A 19,097-nucleotide genomic window follows, 5' to 3' on the forward strand; every position below is an offset into this window, starting at 1 on the left:
CCTGCCCAGTTCACAGGCTCTGACAGGTGCCCCCGCCTGAGGGTCTATGAGAAGCTTCGCATGCCCAAGCTGGGAGGGGTCACCCTTTCCAGTCCTCCATTCGACAGACAAGGAAGCAGAGGCTCAGAGAGGGGCAGTGACCGGCCCACGTCTGTAGAGCGTGTCTCTGCCACAACCAGAACTAGAAGGCCGGCATCCTGGCCATCAGCCCACATGCTCTGCGGGAGGCTTTTGGTCGTGTCGAGAAGCAGACCCGACTGAGGTGAGGAGCCCTCCCTCTGCAACTACAGCTGTGCATCTGGCCCAGCCCAAGGCCAGGAGCCTGGCGGCAGCCACACCAAGGGCAGGCTCCCTCCACCTTCGTGGCGCTGCCCGAGCCTCCAACCTTTCCCGGTCTCCTTTCCCACGAGGGCTCCACGCCCTCCCTGAGACAGGAGGCACCAGTAGGTGCTTCCCTGAGTTCCTGATAGTCAAGACTATGGCTCAATGCCCAGCCCTCTTCTTGGCCTGTGTAAACAGGGAGCCTAGCCGGCACAGACCCTCCCCCTAGTCCCTCCTCCTGGTACCTCAGGTTCAGGGCTGCCTCTCAGTTCTTTCTGGTCACCAGGCCTCTCCCACGCCCCACACCCTCCCACCAGGGGTTCTTCTTCAATCAGCCAAGCAGCTCAGCCACACCTGTGCAGTACCCCTGCGGTGACGGGGTGCTACCTTCACCCCAGCGGGGCCTCCAGGCAAGAGGGAGGTTGAGGTGGCGGGGATGAGGGAGAAGAGGCTGGTGCCCCTTCCCTACATCCCCCCTGCCCACCAACCACCAGAGAAACTGGGATTTCGAGGTCGGGGGTGGGACAGAGATGGAAGATGAGGGGCAGCAAGGGAGGGGGGAGCCAAGCAGGGAGATGGGGCAGAAAGGTGGGCTTGCTCCGGGCGAGGGCAAGCATGCCTGGGGAGCAGGCTTGATCCAGAATGGTCCCAGGATGGCCACACTGGCCTCGGACCCAAGGGACACCCGGGTGTGGCGTGTGTGAGGGCACCAGCTGGGGAGGGGGCTGTTCTCCCGCTCCAGGATCGCTGAGGGCACCGCCGCCTCATCCAGCAGCCGGGCCAGGGCTGGTGGAGGCCGGCAGCCTCTCCACGCCTCCATCTCTGCCGCTGCCGCTGCAGGCCCTTGCCTGTGCTCGTACCTCTTGTCCCCCTGAGCGTTCTGGTTCTGCTGGGTTCCTGGGTTTTGCAGGTCAGGGATATTGGCAAAGTCATCCTGTTCCGAAAGCCCTAAGACCAAGGATAGCACCACCATCCTGCCTTCCCTGCCCGAGGTGGGCAGCCCACCGGCCGGGAGGAAACCAGGAGGCCCCACGGGTTGGGGCAGGGAGGGGAAAGAGAGAGACAGAGACAGAGACAGAGACAAAGAGAGAGAAGAAAAAAGCGTAAGAAACTGGCCCTGCAGGAGAGAAACCACACACTTTAGCACTGTCAACAGTTGTAGAGCAGAGTCGGGTGGACGTGGGGAGGAAGGGAATGAGGGGGGGTGTCCACGGCCTGAGACCCTGCCTGCCTCGGGGCCAGGGAGCAAGGTGCTCTGGAAAGACTTGGGGAAGGGGCTGGGCAGAAAAGCCCGATGAAGGGGCATGTGCCCAGGACACTGCTGAGGAAACTGTTAAGGAAGGCTGGCAGGGGTGGAGTGGGGGAGGCCAGGGGATCGGGGAGCATATGCCCTGGGGCACTCGGACTTTCAAGAGCTCATCTCCAGTTGAACAAAGGCGAGAGGCTACACACTGCGCCCCTGGGAGAAGAGGGAGGGCCTCCATTGCCATCTTGGTTTGGGAAGGGTGGGCAGGTTTGGGCTCCCAGGTGGAAGGTTCTTAGGAAGTCTGGAAATCCAGTGGGCGCTGCACCCTCATAAAGACATCTCTAGGTCATGGTCAGCCAGAGGTCCTTGACATCAGGAGGGGTCCCTGAACACACAGCCCGTCAGAGGAGATGGAAGTCCCTTCGGTTTGTGGTTTGCTGGCCATCCTGGGCCTTCTTTTGAGTCCTCCTTCCTGGAAATCCAGGGAAAAACCACCAAGGCTTTTGAGTCCAGTTCAGGGGCCTTTCCTTGGAGAAACAGTCCAGAAGTCACCAAAAAGCAAAGGTGGAGAGAGAGAAAGAGCAGGGACCTGGCCAGGTCTGGAGGGAGCCTGTTTCTGCAATGAGGAAGATCTGGAAGAGGCTGGAGTCATTCTGCTTTGAGGGAGGCTCAGTCCAGGCAGACCAGGAGCTGGCATGTGGGTAGCAGCGTGGGGCCAGAGGTCAAGGTGTGACGTTTTTCATAGGCGGCATTCTCAGAGAGCTCCGTGGCCACTTCGGAGTCACCCTGCATTTTCCAGGGACGGAAAGTGACCTGCTGCCCCATAAAATCATCAGAGTTCATGGGAATTTTCTGGGTATTTTGTGGAGCGTATCCAGCTCTGGGTCTCTCATCCAAAGGAAGAGGAGGAAAGCGTGTCTCAGGAAGGGCCAAGGGAAGGATGGTAAGCCTGATGTAATATTCTGGAGAGGGGGATCTTGGGTTGGGAGATCTGCCCTTCAACCACCGTTATCCCGTTCAGGGAGAGGTGGCTTTGGTTATTTCCTAGAGAGGTTGTCAGAAGGGAACTCAAGCAGGTAACACGCGGCACCTGGGGGGGCTGGGCTCGGGGAAAATGGGAGATGGCAGTGGGGGCCCGGGGAGGGGAGGAAGCCAAGTGGTTGCACTGCCTACGAGGTCATATATCTTTGTCCTGGGCACATTACTCCAGGTTGACACTCCCGCTGGCATCTAACTTTTGGGTAACAACTCCCCCTTCCCTCAGGACAAATCCTCGTTTTCTTTGTTCTCTGCCCACCGGTACTGTTTCAGAGTTGGTAAAATTCCATTTGGCTGCTTGGGAGCTGGTGGAGCCGGGGGAAGGAGAACCCAACGAAAACAACATGTTTTTCCCTGGTTAATGCATTTTCCAGATACTCCTTTTGCTCGTCTTGAAAACAAAACGGCTCTTCTGCATAAATTCCCAATTTGTCATTCTCTCCGGCAACACAGGTTGCAAGGGTGAGAACGAGGGGCAGGAGGAGAGTCTGGGGAGAAGCTGGTGGTATTGGGGGGGGGGTCACAGCCATTAAGCAGGAGGAACACCATCCTTCCTGCAAGAGGGGGTGGGGTGCTGGGAGGTCTGGCTAGCCCTCCCGCCCTGGCTATCTCCGTAAACCAGCAGCATCTGGGGCAAGAGAAGGGCCTCAGAAGCACACCAGCTAAACTGTAAGGCGGGGGTCAGAGGTGGGCAAAGTACAGCTGGTGGCCTGGCTTTCTACAGCCTGCAAGCTAAGAATGGCTTATGCGTGTTTAAAGCATTGCTTTAAAAAATGTGATTGAGACCACGTGCCCCACAAAGCCTAAAATATTTATAATCTGGTCCTTTACAGAAAAAAAATTTGCCGACCCCTGCTGGGAAGAATGACAAGTGGAGGAGGGGGGAGCTGGGTGATCTCTAGTGGTGACCAGCAGGCGAGGGGCCCATGAAGCAACGGTGGGCAAGGCAGTGTGGCCTGTGGATGCTGGTCCAGCAGTGCCACTCATCAAATCCCAGTTGAGCAAGGGCGCAACGGGCAGGGAAGAGTCGGTACGTGGAGGCTTTCCTGCAGCCGGCTCCCTTCTTCCCAGGGCCTGGGGATGGCTCCTACCCCAGTTCTGATGGCTGCTAGAACAGAGAGCAGGGTGACAGCTGTGTAAAGAGCAGCCGGAGGGCAGGAGGAGCGGAGGGGTGCAGGGGCTTGCCGGTTCTCAGTTCTGTTCAAGCCACAGAAGAACCTATTCCCTTGACTCTCCTAATCTGCACCAGTGCCATCGTATCCGTCGGCAAACAAACCGTGGCCTGGAAGCCAGGAGGCTCTGCTGGGCATCTTGTCTCATGCAGGCACCAGCTGGATTCCCAAGGGTCCTTGGGTGGGGGAAAGCCCCGGCAGATGTGCTGCCTGGATGGGCCAAGTAGGGCATGGGCAGCATGGATGGCCAGGCCAGGGCAACGGGCCATTTGCACGGGTGTGGGAAGCTGGCATGACAAGGCCTCTTCTGTTGGGGTGCCTCTGCCAGGGGCAGCACTCCTGTCTGCGCTGGAAGCTTGGACTGGGGTCTCAGCTGGAGAGGTAGGAAGCTTGGAGGGACCTGCTTGCCTTCAGAATCCCCACCATCTTGCCAATGAGCTGGACCTTGATCTTGGCCTTCCCCTTCCTCCTCCCTTTCTCCTCTCCCAGGCTTAGTGCTGGTCTCTTGCTCCATGAAAAGTGCTCCCAGGGAAGACCTGGGCGATGGAAATAATCCCCAGAGCCTGGAAGGAAGGTCATGTTAGGCCGGAGGAGGCGAGTGATATCAGGGACCAAAGCCCAGGTCTGCCTGGGCTCCGAGAGTGAGTGCAGATGCCCAGAGCGATGCCAGAGAGAGGGAGTGCGGTGGGCAGGGCTCCTACCTGTGTCAGGGCGGGGGTGGGGGGGGCAGCATGGGACTGAGTTGGGCGGAATGAGGAATGGCTGCAGTTAGATACCCAAGGTGGTGGTTACTTCTCAGGCCTGTGCACTTGAAAGAAGCTTCTGATTTAGAAAGAACGTTTCCTAAAGCTTTGGGGGGAACATCCTGAGGTTTGTCCTCAGGGGATGGGTCATTCTGGGAGCCGGAGGACAGGTGGCTGCAGAAGGTCAGAGAGGCAGAGGACAGGGCTGATGGCAGGAACAGGGGAAGCGAGAGGGAGGGAGGAAGTGCGGGCGCAGGAAGGTGAGCAGAGTCGGGTTACAGGGAAGGGGTGATCTGGAGGCTTGGAGGCAGGGCCCAGGTTTGGGAGGAGGGGAGGAGGCTGGCAGGGAGGCCGGGAGCAGCCTGGGACTAGCCGGGAGGGGAGTCGGACCTGGCGGCCTCTCCGGCATTGTCCAGTGTCCCTGATGACTTTTAGCCGTGGGGGGGGGGACCTTCTCCGAGCCCCGGGAGGAATGAAAGTGGGGGAGTTGGGGTCCTCACAGGGGCGGCTCAGATGAGAATCCTTCCATGCGGGGCTTCAGGCACAAGCCTCAAGCCGCAGGAGGCTGGGGAGGGGTGGGCAGAGTCTGCTTGCCTCAGAGGCAGAGGGGCCCCGGAGGGCCAGCCGCTCCCCAAGGAGATGAGGGGAGAGAGGCTGGGTTGGGAGGTGGGGGCCGGCTCGCTCAAGGGGGGGACTTACAGGAAGGATTTCATGTCCAAGCCTCGGTTTCGAATCTGCCCCACCACGTGGTCCCAGCTGCCCGGGTTGGAGCGGCTGCGGCCGCCGGCCGCCCGGTACTTGGAGCCGGCGGAGGTGCCCTGCCGAGCCTGGCCCCGGCCATAGGCCCGGGGGTTGGAGCCCGGCGCCGAGGCCGCGTGGGCCTGCAGCTGGCCCAGGCTCTGGCTGGTGGTGGGCTGGCTGGGCTGCCGGCCCCGCTGGTGCTGGCTCAGCGGCTGCTGCAGGCTCTGCTGCCGCATCAGGGTGCGGGGTCGCTGGCATTTCGGCTCTCCCGTGGAGCTGGGGATAGACTCAAGGGTAGTGGCCGTGGACAGGGTGGAGTCCTCGAAACTTGGGGCCGGTGGAGGAGAGGAGAGAAAGGAGAAGCAGGTGAAGGGATCACAGTGGAGGAGAAAGAAGCCGAGGGTCAGGACTAGGAGGCCCCAGTGCAGGGCGCGCTCTGCCGGACCTCGCGGGGCCTCCATCCGGGTTGTCGCCGCCGCGCCGTAGCTGCCACCACCTCACCCGGGAGGCCACCGAGCCCCGCGCCCGCCCAGAGCCCGCCCCCACCACCACCCCTGGGCTGGCCCTGCCCAGCCCACCCCACCCTCTGGCCTTAGCTTGGGTGGCGGAAAAACGCCTCTCAGACCGTGGGAGCTGTGCAGGCTGCGTGGTGAAGGCGGCCCCAGGGCCCCGGACCTGGCGTGCTGGAACGGCAGGGAGCAGCCGCCGCTCCCTCCCGCTGTCTCGCTGGGGGACCCCAGGAAAGTCTGCCTCTGTGATCTAAGTACGGATGGCCTTTGGAGACACGAGGAAATCCAGGCCAATGCAGAGCTGGCCTAGTAACGTGTGACGAGACAGGGAAAGCCGGCCTTTCTTATGCTTGGGCCACAGAGGCTGGGGACTGTCCCCGGACACCCTCTGTCCTTGGGCCTCTGCCTGGTTGCCCTGGCTGCCTCAGGGCTGCAGACCTTTGCTTTCTTTCCAGGGTTCCTTGTTTCTGAGGTGCAGGGTCCCTTCCTGATTTCTTGGGAGTGACTCCCAGTCAGAGGAGGGAGCCTGGGAAAGGATCAGATGAGGCAGGAGCCCCAGGAACCGCCGGTCTGGTCACTTTGCCCCAATTCTGATAAAGGACAGGGTGACTATGCATTCGCAAGAGGGCGCGTAAGGGGGCAGGGACACACGGCTGATCAGAGGCAGGATGAGGTCAGAGGAACCTGGGCTCCAGCTCCAGCTCTGCTGCTTCCGAACCATGGGACTTTGGAAGAGTGAGCCCAGCCCTCAGTTTCTTCATCTGAGTGTCTTCATAAAGCCCGGGCGAAAATCATCCCTGAGCTGCCTCTGTCCCAAGGTTGCCATGGGGACCCAGTGAGGTCAGGCCCGGGGACATGTATTAGTTAACCGTTCCCCATGTCAGGGGTATCTACAAATGTCCCAGGAGATGGAGGTAGGAAGAGTCAGAGACCCCAGGCTTCCCCAGGCAACCTGCCTGCTTCATTCCCCCGGCCAGAGACATGAGCACATCCCACAGGCAGAGCCAGAACCTCAGAGGTCCCAGCCTCCTCCTCTGTCCCCTCCCTCTGTCTCCCAATCTAGTGGTCAAGGGCAGGGGTGGACCAACTGTGGCCTGTGGGCCACATGTGGCCCACCACTTGTCTTTGTAAATAAAGTTTTACTGGAACACACTAACTTACATCCTGTCTATGGCTGTGACAGGCTTGAGACGGCATGAAAGATACTATGTGACTTGTGGAGCCTAAAGATTTTCTTTCTGGCCCTTTACAAAGAAAGCTTGCCAACTGTTGGTCTAGGGCCACCGGGCAGCCACGTCCCCTCCCTCCCCGCCTCCCCGCCCAGGCTGTCTGCGGGAGGGGCTCCAGGGCCCTTGGAACCGCTTTCACCACTGCAACCAGACCCCAGCTTTGCTCCCCACGAGCCTACCCTGGGAAGCAAAGGACAACAGTTAGGCTGCCCCTATGGGCTAGAGAGAGAGAAAGAGAGAGAAAGAGGGAGAGCAAAAGAGGGAGAGAAAGTCAGAGAATAGAAAAGAGAGAATGAGAGAGAACGAGAGAGAGAGAGAAAGAGAGAGAGAGAAAGAGAGAGAGAGAGAGAGAGGCAAAACATGGCTTTGGCTGGGAGCTGGGGTCCTGGAGGGGGCAGCAGTCTTGCTCAGCTCGGGCCTGCAGCCCGGGTTACCACCAGGGTCAGGCCAGGTAGGCCCACAGCCCTCTGTCGGGGGGCCGGGGGGGGGGTAGGCAGGGCAGGACGACACTCGGACGGCCTCCTCACACGGTTTCCTATCACATCCCAAATTAGTCCAATTTACAACCTCTCAGTCACAGGAAACTAAAATTGGTGCCTGCAGGCCTGGAGCCAGCGGATGGCATGGAGGCTTCAGCCGGCCTGGAGTCTGTGGCCAGAGTAGGCTGGGGAGGGTGGGGTGCTGGGCCTGGCTCTCCGGGGAGTGTGGGGCTTCCCTCCGAGACCTTCCTGAGGCTCAAGGGAGAAATCGGCCTGTGCGCCTTCAGGCCAACAAGCAATAAGGTCTCGGCACAGTGGCCCTCTGTGGTCCCAAAGCGGGAATCATAGGCCTTCTGAAGAGAACCGGGGCGGGGCGTGTGTGCGGTGCTGAATCGGGGCAGGGTGTGTGTGCGGTGCTGAATGGAGGCAAGAGGACAGCCTCCAGCTAAGAAGGGTCAGGGCTGCCAGTCTTCTAAGTGAGAGGCTGTCTGCTCCCTTAGCTGGGAGTGAGGCAGTTCTAACAGCTGAAAATGGAACGTACGTCCCAATGGGTGAGAATGGTCATAGTTCAAAGGATTTAGAGCCTGGAAAGGCTCAGCTGTGGGGAAATGGAAGTTTCTAGAAGCCAAGATGAGAATAAGGCAGCCCCATGGTGGGGGAGGAGAGAACATACTTTCTGCTGTGAACAGGGGCCAGCCCTATGTCCACGGCCCAAGAGAGGGACGGTCTTGTCTGGAAAGCTCAGAGAGCTTTTAAAAAGGAAACGGCTCTTCTGTCTGACATCCAGACCACCCTCGTCAGAAAAGAGAAGCTAGCTGGGGCGCTCAACAACCCAACCGCCAAGAACACACCACCCACCAGCTGACAGTGGGACAGCTCACTGCCCAAGACCGGGACAGCCAGTGGGGACGGCTGAGATGAGGATGGCCCCATGGGGACAGCCCAGCCGCTCAGGGTGGGCCCGCAGGACAGATGGGGGAATGGTGCGAGCAAGAGTGGGACAAGCCGATGGAGGCGCCTGATGGTCAGAAATGGAATGGCTCAGCCTCTGGGTCTAGAGCCACCTGCTGGCTGTAAGGGGAAAGGCTGGTGAGTGGCATCGAACACAGGTTGAGAGCGGGCCAGCTCCCCAGGGATGGGATGGTCCGATGGCTGAACGACCACGGGTGGCCCACAGAGGGATGACCTGACGGCTGGGATGGGGCGGCCAGTCAAAGAGGACGGGATGACCTGAGGATTGAAATGAAGCCACCTCAGGGGCAGAAAATGGAATGGCTTGGTCACTGGCAAGCAAAGAGACTGATGCGGGGCAGCAGCCTCCGGCTGGGATGCGACACAGTATGGCTGTTGCGCCCGATGGCAAGGATGATGTGTGTCTTGTGAAGGAATGGAATGAGCCAGAGGCCGAGGACGGCACCTCTGGGGGCAGCAGCGGGCGTGCCGGGGGGGTCCCGCTGTCCCCGCTGGCGGGGGGGCCGGCCCGAGCTCACGGCTCCGGCTCCGGTGGCCACAGGGCCATGACTCACTTGGACAAGTTGAGCTTCCCTGCGGCCAGGTGGCTCTGCACCGTCCGCCAGCGGCCTCTCCCCGCCTTGCCACCGCTGCCCGGCTCGCTGGGGGCAGCCCCGCCGCTTCTCAAGGCGTCCTCTCCGGGTGGCGGCACCGGTGCTGGCTTCTCCCCCGGCCGGCCTTCCCGCTCCACCGCCAGCCCCGCCGCGGCGGCCACCTTGGCGCCCGACAGGAGGGTGCCACTGGAGGCGCGCGGGCCAGAGGGGCGCCGGGGGTGGCGGTGGGGGGGAGAGGGCGGGCCACACGCGGGGGTGGGGGTGGGAGAGGGAGGAAAACAATGACAGATAAAAGGAAGAAAGAGACAGTGAGAGAGGAGGAGAGAGACAGACGGACAAGAGACAGACAGAGAGAGAGAGAGACACATCAGCACTGCGAAGTAGGTGAACAGCAGAGCCTGCAGAGAGGAGAGAGGGGGCCGGGCGGGCTGGGGTCGGAGAACAACGCACCACGACAATGGAGGGGCGGCCCCTCCCCACCGCCTGGGGCAGGGGCGGCGGGGGTGGGGGGGAGGGCAGCCACCTCCAACTCTATCCCACAGGACAACGAAGGGTTAACGACGGAGGAAGAGCGGGCTGTCCAGGCCAGGAGGCCCCAAGGCAGGGAGAAAGAGAAAGCCGTGTTAGTCAGAATTCATCACCCCCACCACCGTCACCGCCATCGCCATCACCGACCACCGCCACCGCGACCACCGACCACACCGCGACCACCGACCACCACCACCGAGCAGCCTGGGCAGCGGCACACAGCAGGGAGGAGAAAGCGAGCCACACCGAGAGGGAGGGACCAAACGGGCAACCCCATCCTGACTGCACAGAGGGGGGGGTGGGGGCCGCGGAGGGGGGACCCACTGTGGGGGTTAGGGAGGCTCTCCTGCTCGGCTGGCCCTGGGAGACAGGGGGGGAGGGGGGCAGGGGAGAGGGGGGCGGGTGGGAACGGGAGGGAGAGGGGAGGCAGGAGGGGTTGCTCGTCTCCATGGTCGGCCTGCCCATGGGTGCACCGGTTGGGGGAAGTCGGGGACAGGAGCGGGAGGGGAAGTGAGGGCGTGCGCAGATACTCGGTACATAGGATCAAACCAGGTAAAGTCACTCACTTGAGGGACAGTCGTGGGTCGCCATAAGGGGCGTAGGGTGAAATGTTTAGAATAAACTCCTTGGGAGGATAGGAGCTCCATTTCTGCTGCACTGTGCTCTCATTGTTATTCCAAAAGTCTCTGTCTAGATCGCTGGAGGGGCAGAGAGAGAGGGGAGAAAACAGGGAGATACAAGAAGAAACAAGAACCGCAAGTCCTGCGGGGGCAGAGGGGACAGGGGCCCCGGGGCCGCGCACACACAGAGCGGAGAGGGCCAGGGTCTGCTCCTGCGGGAGGAAGAGAGGGGGCAGCTGCGCCCCATGTGGATGTGCACACACGCGCCCGCACACGCTCACGCGCTCGAGGGCCGAGGGCCGGGAGAAGCCACGCAGAAAGGAGGCCAGCGGCTGGTGGGCGGGCTGGAGCCTCGCGCCCCGGAAGCTGGTGGGAGAGAGAAAGATGGTGAGAGGGGAGGGGAGGAGAGAGAGGGGGCAGGGGGCGGGCCTGGGGGGAGGATGGCGCGGGCAGTGGGAGGAGCAGAGGGTGCTGGTTTCTGGCTGGAAAGAGCTGAAAGGTAGATCAGACCCTGCTGCCGACGACGTCTCGGGGGCGGGGGTGGGGGGGGCCCATTGCTCCTGGCCTCAGTCTCCCCACCTGCCAAACCAGAAGGTTGGCCATAGCCGCTGGGCTGTCGGTTTCCCCGCAGTGGAGACCCGAAGTTCTCTACTTTCCTATCCACCTCCACTGAGCCACTCCTGGGGCAGGCCGTGCTCCTGGCCCATCTTTCTCCTCTTCCCGTCGGCCCAAGGTCCCCCAGCCTCCTCTGCTCTCTCCCCTCCCAGGACACAGCTTCTGCGGGAGCATGGTGGATCTCAGCCGAGCTGAGGATAGGCTCCTCGTTGCAGATATGGTGGTTGGGTGGCCTCCCAGAGAAGAGAAGGGTCTCCAGGCCTCTGACCTTGCTGAGGGTGTGACCAGAGTCATCCGGAGCCCTTCAGGTCCAATGTTTTGGGGCCTGTGTGGAGGGAGACTGCCTTTCTCTCTGGGGGTTGATGGGCAGACTCAGCCCCAGGCCCTTGACACGTACCTGACCTGCCAGCCGGGGTAGCCTCTTTCTGTGCCCCTGATCCTTTTCAAGGTGGAGCTGTTAGGTCTGGAAAGGACCCTCTGACTCATTCTTCCCACCCCCTCCTGCTCTGAGACAAGTCACACCAATGAGGCAGATAGGCTGGAAAAAGAGAGAATGTGGGGACTTCTGCTGGGGGCTGGCCGCAGAAGCCTCGGCCAGCAGGAGGCACGGCCTGGAAATCCTAGGAGCCAAAGACAAGAGGCTCCATCAGCTTGTCAGGCTCCTGGGGCCCTGAGGAGCAGGCCTGGGAGCACAGGGAGAGGAAAGGCAGAAGAAACAGGCCAAAGGAACATTCTAGAAGGGAGTCATGCCAGAGCCCTCAGAAACACATCTAGGGAAAAGGGCCCTAGGAAGTGTTGGGGTGAGGCCCTGCCACTGCTCAAGGCCAAGGCAAGGGCCATGTTGTGGGGGAGGCACACCCTCTGAAGATGGGGCACATGTGTTCTTGGGGGACCTGCTTCTCTCCCCCACACCCCACACCAGAGCTTGACCTTGACCTTGGTTCTCTGTCTCAGACCTGGGAACAAAGGAGAGAAGCTGAGTGGCCACCACAGGCCCAGAAGAGATGGTGGTCCTGGCCCAAGGGAGGTGTGGGCAGCATCTGTCTGTCCAGAGCGCACCTTAGAAACGTCTCACAGGGACTCTGTACACAGGGTTCGAAGCCAAAGTCCTGAGTCAGACTGTGAGAGGCAGTGGAGGCTGACGGGGGAGAGGCAGGACAGGCCCTCAGCACTGGGAGGCCCCTTCCTGGAGAGGCTCCCTCGACAGAAGACCCTATTCCTGCCAGAGACATCCTTTGGTCCACCTCCCCCAGTGTTACAGAGAGATGGAACAAGTTGGAAGGCCTCCCTCCCCATGTCCCCTCCAGATCTCCAAAATCAAGTGTCCTCCAATCCTAGGTCCTGCAGAGAAAGAGCCACCGGGGTCATCACTGCCAGGCTGGTTTCCCACCCTCTGTTCCAAGGAGCTCCAGGGTCCCTCATGTAGTCCGCTGCGGTACTGGAGAAGACCATCTTTAATTTTAAAAGTCTGGGACGCACAGGTTCCTTGACTGCAGGACTTCTCAGAGGCTTTAATGTATCAACGAATACCCTAATCTCCAAGAGGGGGATAGAGTGTGCAGTGCTTCCCAAACTTAGTTGGTCACGGAACCCATGAAACCTCAGTAATTCATGGAACAACCAGTAATCATTTATGGAGTGCTTTGAGGAACACAGTTTGGGAACCACTGCTAAAGAATGCAACTTCCCAGAATCCTTGACAAAAGATCCCTTCAGAGGAGGTCCTAAGTGCAATGGGTAAGCCCTGCTTCCTGCCACTTGATTGGCTTTGGGCTCTGGCAAGAGGTAAAGGCTGAGGAACCTAGGGGCATGCTGAATGGTGGCTTCCCTCCCCTGAGGCAAAGGCTCTGTAGCTCAGCAGGTGGGCAGAGGCGGCAGCTATAGAAGCAGCCACCGTGGCCCTCCCTTTGTTTTCAAGAACATTCGAGGGTGCCGAGGGTGCCGCCCTGCCCCAGCCTACAGAGCCCGCTGCCCGCTGTGCTGTGCTGTCGGTCATCCCATCTCCTCTCGTGGGCCCTTTCCACGACTCTCTAGAACATATCCATCCCAAGGTTATGGTCACTCGGCAGACAGGCGCGCCCTGGCCCAGCTGCAAACTGGGTTAGGGGCCCCGTACGGAGGCGGCACAGGGGCTGGGCCAGGCCCCACGTGGTCCTTCCCCGCCTTCAGAAAGCTGGGGGGGGGGGGTGCTGCACTGGGCATCAGCCCCTGAGACCCGCCCGCTCTCTGCTTTGAAGACTGGAGAGTGTGCAACCAAACCACTTCAAAGGCTCCCCGAGGCCTCCTCCCGAGCCTCCTTCCGCCCCCGACCTCAGCAGGCCCACCCCCCCACTTGCCCGCGCCCCCCACCCCCCTGCACCGCAAGGCACGCGCCAGGAAGATTCTGTGAAGGCCCCAAACAGGGTCAGAGCAAGAGATGAAAACAGAGGAGGAACAGCAAGGAAGCCCTCAGGGGCAGGGGAGAAGGGGAAGGGAGAACACGGACTAGAAGGAGGGACAAGGCTGTGGGAAGGGGGCGGAAGGCAGGGTATGGGGTGGGGACGGTGCGGGCCTTGAGTTATAGGAAGGAAGTGGGGGTCAGGGAAGGTTGGGGTGGCTCCCCTTCAGGTAAAGCCCCTTGCTGGCAGGCTCGGCCCTTGCTAGGCTAAGGTGGAGGGGAAGGCCTGGGTTCATCAGAGAGGAACCTTCCAGAGAGAACCCTCCCGTCCAGAGCCTCCAGCCAGGAGGGGTGGTTGGTGGTGGGGGCCGCCCTGCTTGTGTCCCAGTGACCCTCTGCCATGGGCTGGCTGAGGTGGTCTGCAGAAGGCAAACCCACCTCCTTGAAGAGGGATCTCAGAGCAAAAGCAGGGAGCCTGGTGGGGGGGGGGTCTGAGGCAACAAGACAGGCCGTGGGGACCGGGAGTGCCAGGGAAGGAAAGAGTCCTCACTCTCCGCTTCCCAAGTGGCCCAGCACTGAGGTCTGCCCACCTTCCAGGTCACCCTCAGGACCCCGGTGAGGCCTTAGAGAAGAGCCTGAGCCCCCCAGGAGAGGGGATCCCGGCGGGGGACGAGGGGCTCAGATACGCGGGGGAGCTAGGAGCGTGTTGGAATGGCTGCAATGTGACGGTGGAGGGAGGAGGCAGACAGAGCGGGAGTGACAGCGGCAAGAAAATGGAGCTGGGGTCCTTGGAACATTGGGAGGGTCTGGGGTGGGGAGTGGGGGCACAGGCAGAAAAGCTAGAGCACGGAGCCACCCTGAGGCAGTAGGAGTGTGCGGGCAGGGGACAGGGGGCAGGGAGAGAGAATGGCGCCCTCCCAGTGCGAGGGGGAAACTGAATGGGTGTGTGGCCAGCTCCGGGGAACGGGAGGCTCCTCCCACGTGGGGCTGCCTGCGTGTTCCCTCCCCAAACTCGAAGCCTGGCACCTACTTGATGGCCTTCTTCTCACTGCGCCCACGCCCTGAGTCTGGCGTGCCCGCGGTCTCCAAGGAGTTCTTGTAGCGTTTGCCCTGTGGAGACAGCACGAGGGTCACTCCGGGGAGACGGCACTGCGCCCTCCCTGCCTCCCCAGCACGGGCCTGGGTGGGGGGCAGGGGGAGGGGGCCCTGTGTGAAGCTGTCACCACCGTGGGGGGCCAGCTCCACTGCTGTCTGTTTCCCCTCTGGTAGCCCCTTGGCCCCATGAGGCCTGAGGACCGACTCTGCCCCTCGAAGGGCACCCCAACCCCGACCCCCAAGGATGGGGCCCCTCCTTTCTGCCTATCTCCTGGGGCTCTGGGCTGACTCCCAGAAACACACCTCCCTCTGCCACGGACAGACGGCTCTCAGGCGCCTGGCCACGTCATATGGGCCACGTCACCACCCCCAGATGGTGGGGGTGGCATCCTGCAGGGGCAAGGTTGGCAGTGGCCCGTGACGTGAATGGTGGGGGCAGGGAGAGGGCCCCGTGCCCAGTCCGGCCCAGGACCGGGTCCAGCACTGTCTGGGGGCTCCCTGGGGTCCTCCTGCCTTGGGCAGTGAGGCAGGACAGGGCCCAAACACTCTCCTTTATAGGAAGGCAGCCTCAGGAAGAGAGGCTGCCCACTGGCTCTGAGGCCGGGGCAACTTGGCCCGCACCCCAGAGTTCCTCCCACCAGCTTGGGGTCGGGGGAAGGCTGGGCAGGCCAGGCAGGGGGTTGGGGGGCAGGTGTCTCTAGGTCTCCTGGTGAGAAGAAGGGCCGTGGCTGCAGTGGGGACCAGGCCTGCTGCTGGGAAGGTGAGCCCCATTCACCTTCTCGGTTTGGGTTTCTAAATTTAGCTCCTGCAGAGCCGGGCACCATTAACATTCCTGGCTGCCACCGAGCGTCCTCACGCGCACCCACGGGCCACGGGCCTGGGCCCCGGGCCGATGCGTGCAGTGGGGTGGTGACAGCCCAGACACCCACACACACCCACACGCACACCCGACGTGTGCACACACATCTCCCCACCATCCTGTCCTGTGCTCAACACCGCGGCCACGACAGTCTACCCTCCTGAAACAAACGAAGAGCCGCACGGCCGTGTCCCCAACACTCCTGCTGGCTGCAGCCCCTTCCAGGCCCACGGAGCGAGCCTGGCAGAGCTGGCGGGGTTCCCCAGAATGCTGTGGGCAGAGGGGCAGACTCCTCACTCTACCCCCAGCGCCCCCAGGTCTCAGGGGTGCCAGGGTCCTGGTCCCAGCACGCTGTACCCTCCCCGGGTCACCCTGGTCAAGTCCCTTGTCCTCTCTGACCTACTTTCCCTCCCTTCTGAAAAGGGGTGTTGTCACTGGATGAGCCCCAGGTCCCTCATCCTCCTCATAGATAGGACAGGTCTCTCCTGACTCACTTCAGCAGCACCCCCCACCCCCGGGAATGCAGCCCGAAACATTAGGGACTGTCTGGTCTCTAGGACTCAGTGTGGAAGATAGTATCCAGCAGTGCTCAGAATGGGTCCCCTGGGAGTGCCCCGGCCCCCTGGGGTCTCAGCCCCAGGCTGTTGCCTCTGAGACAAAATTTTGAGAGTGAAAAAAACAGAGCTGTTGGTTCCTCTGAGTCCTCAAAACCTGTCTTCGCTCTTTCCCATCATTACCCAGAAGTTCAAATCCCCAGGAATGTCTAGTCCAGACTGGGACGATCCGGGCCTGGAGCTGCCCATGCTGGCCAAGGGCCCTTCTCCAGACAGAACCCCACCCCCACCCTCCCCCACAAATCTCTCTCACTTCAGGCGGTGTCTGGCAGGGACGACCGGGTTGAGGCCCCCCAACCCCTCCACTTACTCCCTCTCCTCTTTTTCTCTTGGCAGGAGAACTCATCCTGGGCAGCACTTTCTTCTTCTTTTTTATTTTTATTTTTTTAATTTTATTTATTTGACAGAGAGAGAGAGATCACAAGTAGGCAGAGAGGCAGTCAGAGAGAAGGGGGGAAGCAGGCTCCCTGCTCAGCAGAGAGAGATCCCAGGACGCTGAGATCATGACCTGAGCAGAAGGCACAGGCTTAACCTACTGAGCCACCCAAGTGCCCCGGCAGCACTTTCTTCTAAGGCGGAGTCAGCTGCCCCTTCCTGGAGGCGGGGCATGGCTGGGGGCCTGGCTGGGTGGGCTGTCCCTAGTTCAAGCAGGGCCTGCCTCTGTTCCTTCCACAGCACAGAGAAACTTCCCTTCCGGCTGCCATGATCAGTCTGCAGGTCCAGGATGCTGCAGGACTGTGGGGGACAGGAGCCAGGGCAGGACTTGGGTCAGGATGGGGGAGGGGGGCAGGCAGTGACAGGAAACCCAGGCAGGGTCCAGGAGACCCTGGGCGGCTCTAAGGGAAGCCAATCCCATCAGCCTGCTTCTCAGGGAGGGGGTTGGCCAGGCTGATCTGGAAAAAGCCAGCTGGAGATTAAGGAAGTTATTAATGTTTGGAAATGGGATCTGGGCTGTCGGGGTGTCACATCACTATCACTGCTGCTGAGGGGACAGGCGGGCAAGGAAGGCCCAGGAACTGTGCAAGGGGCATATGAAATCCCCTCCCGGAAAGCACAGAGGCAGCCCAGACAGAAAGCTCCCAGCTCCCCCCATGGGGGGCGGTGGGGGAGGAATTGAGGCAGGGTTGGGGCACTGGGCAGCTGGGGGGTGGGGTCGGGAGAAAGTCACATAGACCATCTGTGGCTGGGACCCCCAGGGGACTTCCCTGGCTGGAGGCTGGGAGAACAGGCTGGGTCAGGGGAGGTGCCTCCCATACTGGCAGGTCCCCCACCAGCTATGAAAGCTGTTATCTTTGAACACTGGTCCCCAAGTGAGTGGAGTAGGGGAGAGGCCTTCACCACAACACACAAACACGCACGTGCACACACACACACGCTGCACACACACACTGCAGCGCTCACCAGGAGAGATCAGGACAGTCGCTATCAGCTCACTCAGGTGGAGATCTGATGGGATGCAGCACGCCCCACCAGGCAGGGATGAACTCACACACGCACTGCACCAGGCCCCTCAGAGTGGCCCACTCAGCACACAGACCCCCACTCAAGGTCACCGGCACTGCCTGCTCACACACCTTCCTCACCCTTCAAATGCGGACTTGCACACAGACAGCGCGGAACAGACCCTACACGGAGTGGAAGCGCGGGCCAGCGTGGGGGGGGGGGGACGTCTGCGCCTGCGCGCTCAGCCCCTCCCCTGGCCTTGGAGCACATGGCCAAGTCCCCTCCTCCACCGTCCCTGAAATTCCAGAGACGATGCAGACACCAGGGATCCAGGAACAATGCGGGATGGCCAGCCTGGGGCACCTGCACAGCATGCCCAGAGTGGGCTAGGGCCTGGTTACCAGTACACTCACACTCGGGACACACGGGGCCTCCGAGCTGGCCTTCTTCATGGTTTCTCCCCAGGGGAAGAAGCCCTGGAAACCGAGCGTCCCAGGATGGAAGCCGTGTTCCCCATTCCTGAGTCTGCCTTTCCTGAAGGAGACATGCTGGGCTCTGGGCCTCTAGGGTCCTTCTCAGAGCTCTCTGACCCTTATCTTCTGTAGGATTGGGGCTTGAAGCCCCTGGCTACATGGTCCCCAGGGCCATGACCCTCCCTGCTCATCCTTAAGGCCCGTCTGTCTCAGGCAGGTAGAGAATGCAGGTCTCAGACGGGGCGCCTGGCCCCCACTCCCTCAGTTCTCAATCTAGGGGCTAGAGGTGTCTGTCAGAAACGCTTTTGCACCTAATCCCAGGGAAGGCCCGACATCTGGGACACCTCTGGGTCCACCTTTGGGGGGTGCCCCGTGCTTGCTTTGGCAGCACATATACCACTTTTGGGGGTGCCCCACTGCAGTCCCCAAAGTCCCCCACTGCACTTCTGGGCTGGGGCAGCAGGACTGAGGGTGGGGGGTTGGGGAGGAAGCAGGGTGGTGGTCTAGCCTTGTAGCCCGCCCAGGGCCCCTTTGGGGAGCTGTGGGCTGCATGCGGGTGGGGTAGAGGCTCAGCCAGGCTTCTCCTCCCGGGCCTTCCGGTGATGAATATCCCTCCTGATGGTCTCGTTACTTATTGATGGCCTAATCCTGCTCGTTAATTCCCCAGCCCTCGTTAAAAATGAAAAGAAGCCGTTTGTGCTTGTACAAACCCCAAGAACCAGGATGGATGTACCGGCGCAAGGGGTGGGGTGGGGCGGGCGGCGCCTGCTCATTGGTCAGGAGACCCCGCTCAGCCACGCCCAGCCCTGGGCTGGGGAGAACAGCGGGGGGCGGGCAGGGGGAGCCAGGCACTGGGGTGGGAGGGGTCCCCGGTTCTCAGGCGGTTCTCAGGCCGCGCTTACTGTTCTTTCTGGGGGAGGGGGCGGAGCGTGTGTGCCTATAGTGGAGAGTGTGCGAATGCCTGAGAGACGTCTGTCCTCAGCTGTGTCCCTAGGTGTGTGGTTCTTGGTGTACACACGACACATGGGCCCAGAACCCAGGCAAATGCACTGCGTGCATGCGTGTCAATTCCTGCGGAAATGGGCCCGACTACGTGAGCAGGTGGGTCAAGAGCCCATGAGAGGGTTCAGGAGCCAGGGACTGTGGGGGGCGGGATGTAGGGCCCCGCCCCGCCCCCCAGGGCCCTCAGGAGCCTCACCAGTTTGCGCTGACACCAGTGGCAGAGGCCGCAGAGGACGACAGTGACGCTAAGGCTGACGGTGATGATGGCAGAGACCAGCAGGACATCGCGGGTGGGTGCCCCTGGGGAGGACATACACAGGTCAGACCCTCATTGGTCAGCGCCGCCCACCCTCCCTCAGCCCCGAGCCCCCCCACCTCCAGAGCAACTACCCTACCCTACCAGCTGGCCCCCACACTGGGAGCTCTGA

The 19,097-nt window shown here is 61.4% G+C and overlaps 1 protein-coding gene across 7 annotated transcripts in view; it reads right to left on the bottom strand.

The window, feature by feature from the left end:
* The window catches only part of SYT7 (synaptotagmin 7), a 59,112-nt gene that overhangs the window by 15,760 nt on the left and 24,255 nt on the right, over positions 1-19,097 (bottom strand). The window contains exons 2-7 of one of the 7 annotated variants that reach the window (XM_045063281.1): positions 18,866-18,969; positions 14,214-14,293; positions 10,138-10,269; positions 9,005-9,229; positions 5,220-5,588; positions 1,182-1,304 (exon numbers count right to left, since the gene is read on the bottom strand). In XM_045063281.1, the coding sequence (XP_044919216.1) occupies positions 1,182-1,304; positions 5,220-5,588; positions 9,005-9,229; positions 10,138-10,269; positions 14,214-14,293; positions 18,866-18,969 (1,033 nt within the window). The remainder of the gene's footprint in view (positions 1-1,181; positions 1,305-5,219; positions 5,589-9,004; positions 9,230-10,137; positions 10,270-14,213; positions 14,294-18,865; positions 18,970-19,097) is intronic. The other 6 variants (XM_045063291.1, XM_004770343.3, XM_045063298.1 and 3 more) reach the window with 6 other exon arrangements.

Source organism: Mustela putorius, unplaced genomic scaffold, assembly GCF_011764305.1.
Source record: "Mustela putorius furo isolate JIRA1106 unplaced genomic scaffold, ASM1176430v1.1 tig00000127_pilon_pilon_pilon, whole genome shotgun sequence".
Lineage (NCBI taxonomy): Eukaryota > Metazoa > Chordata > Mammalia > Carnivora > Mustelidae > Mustela > Mustela putorius.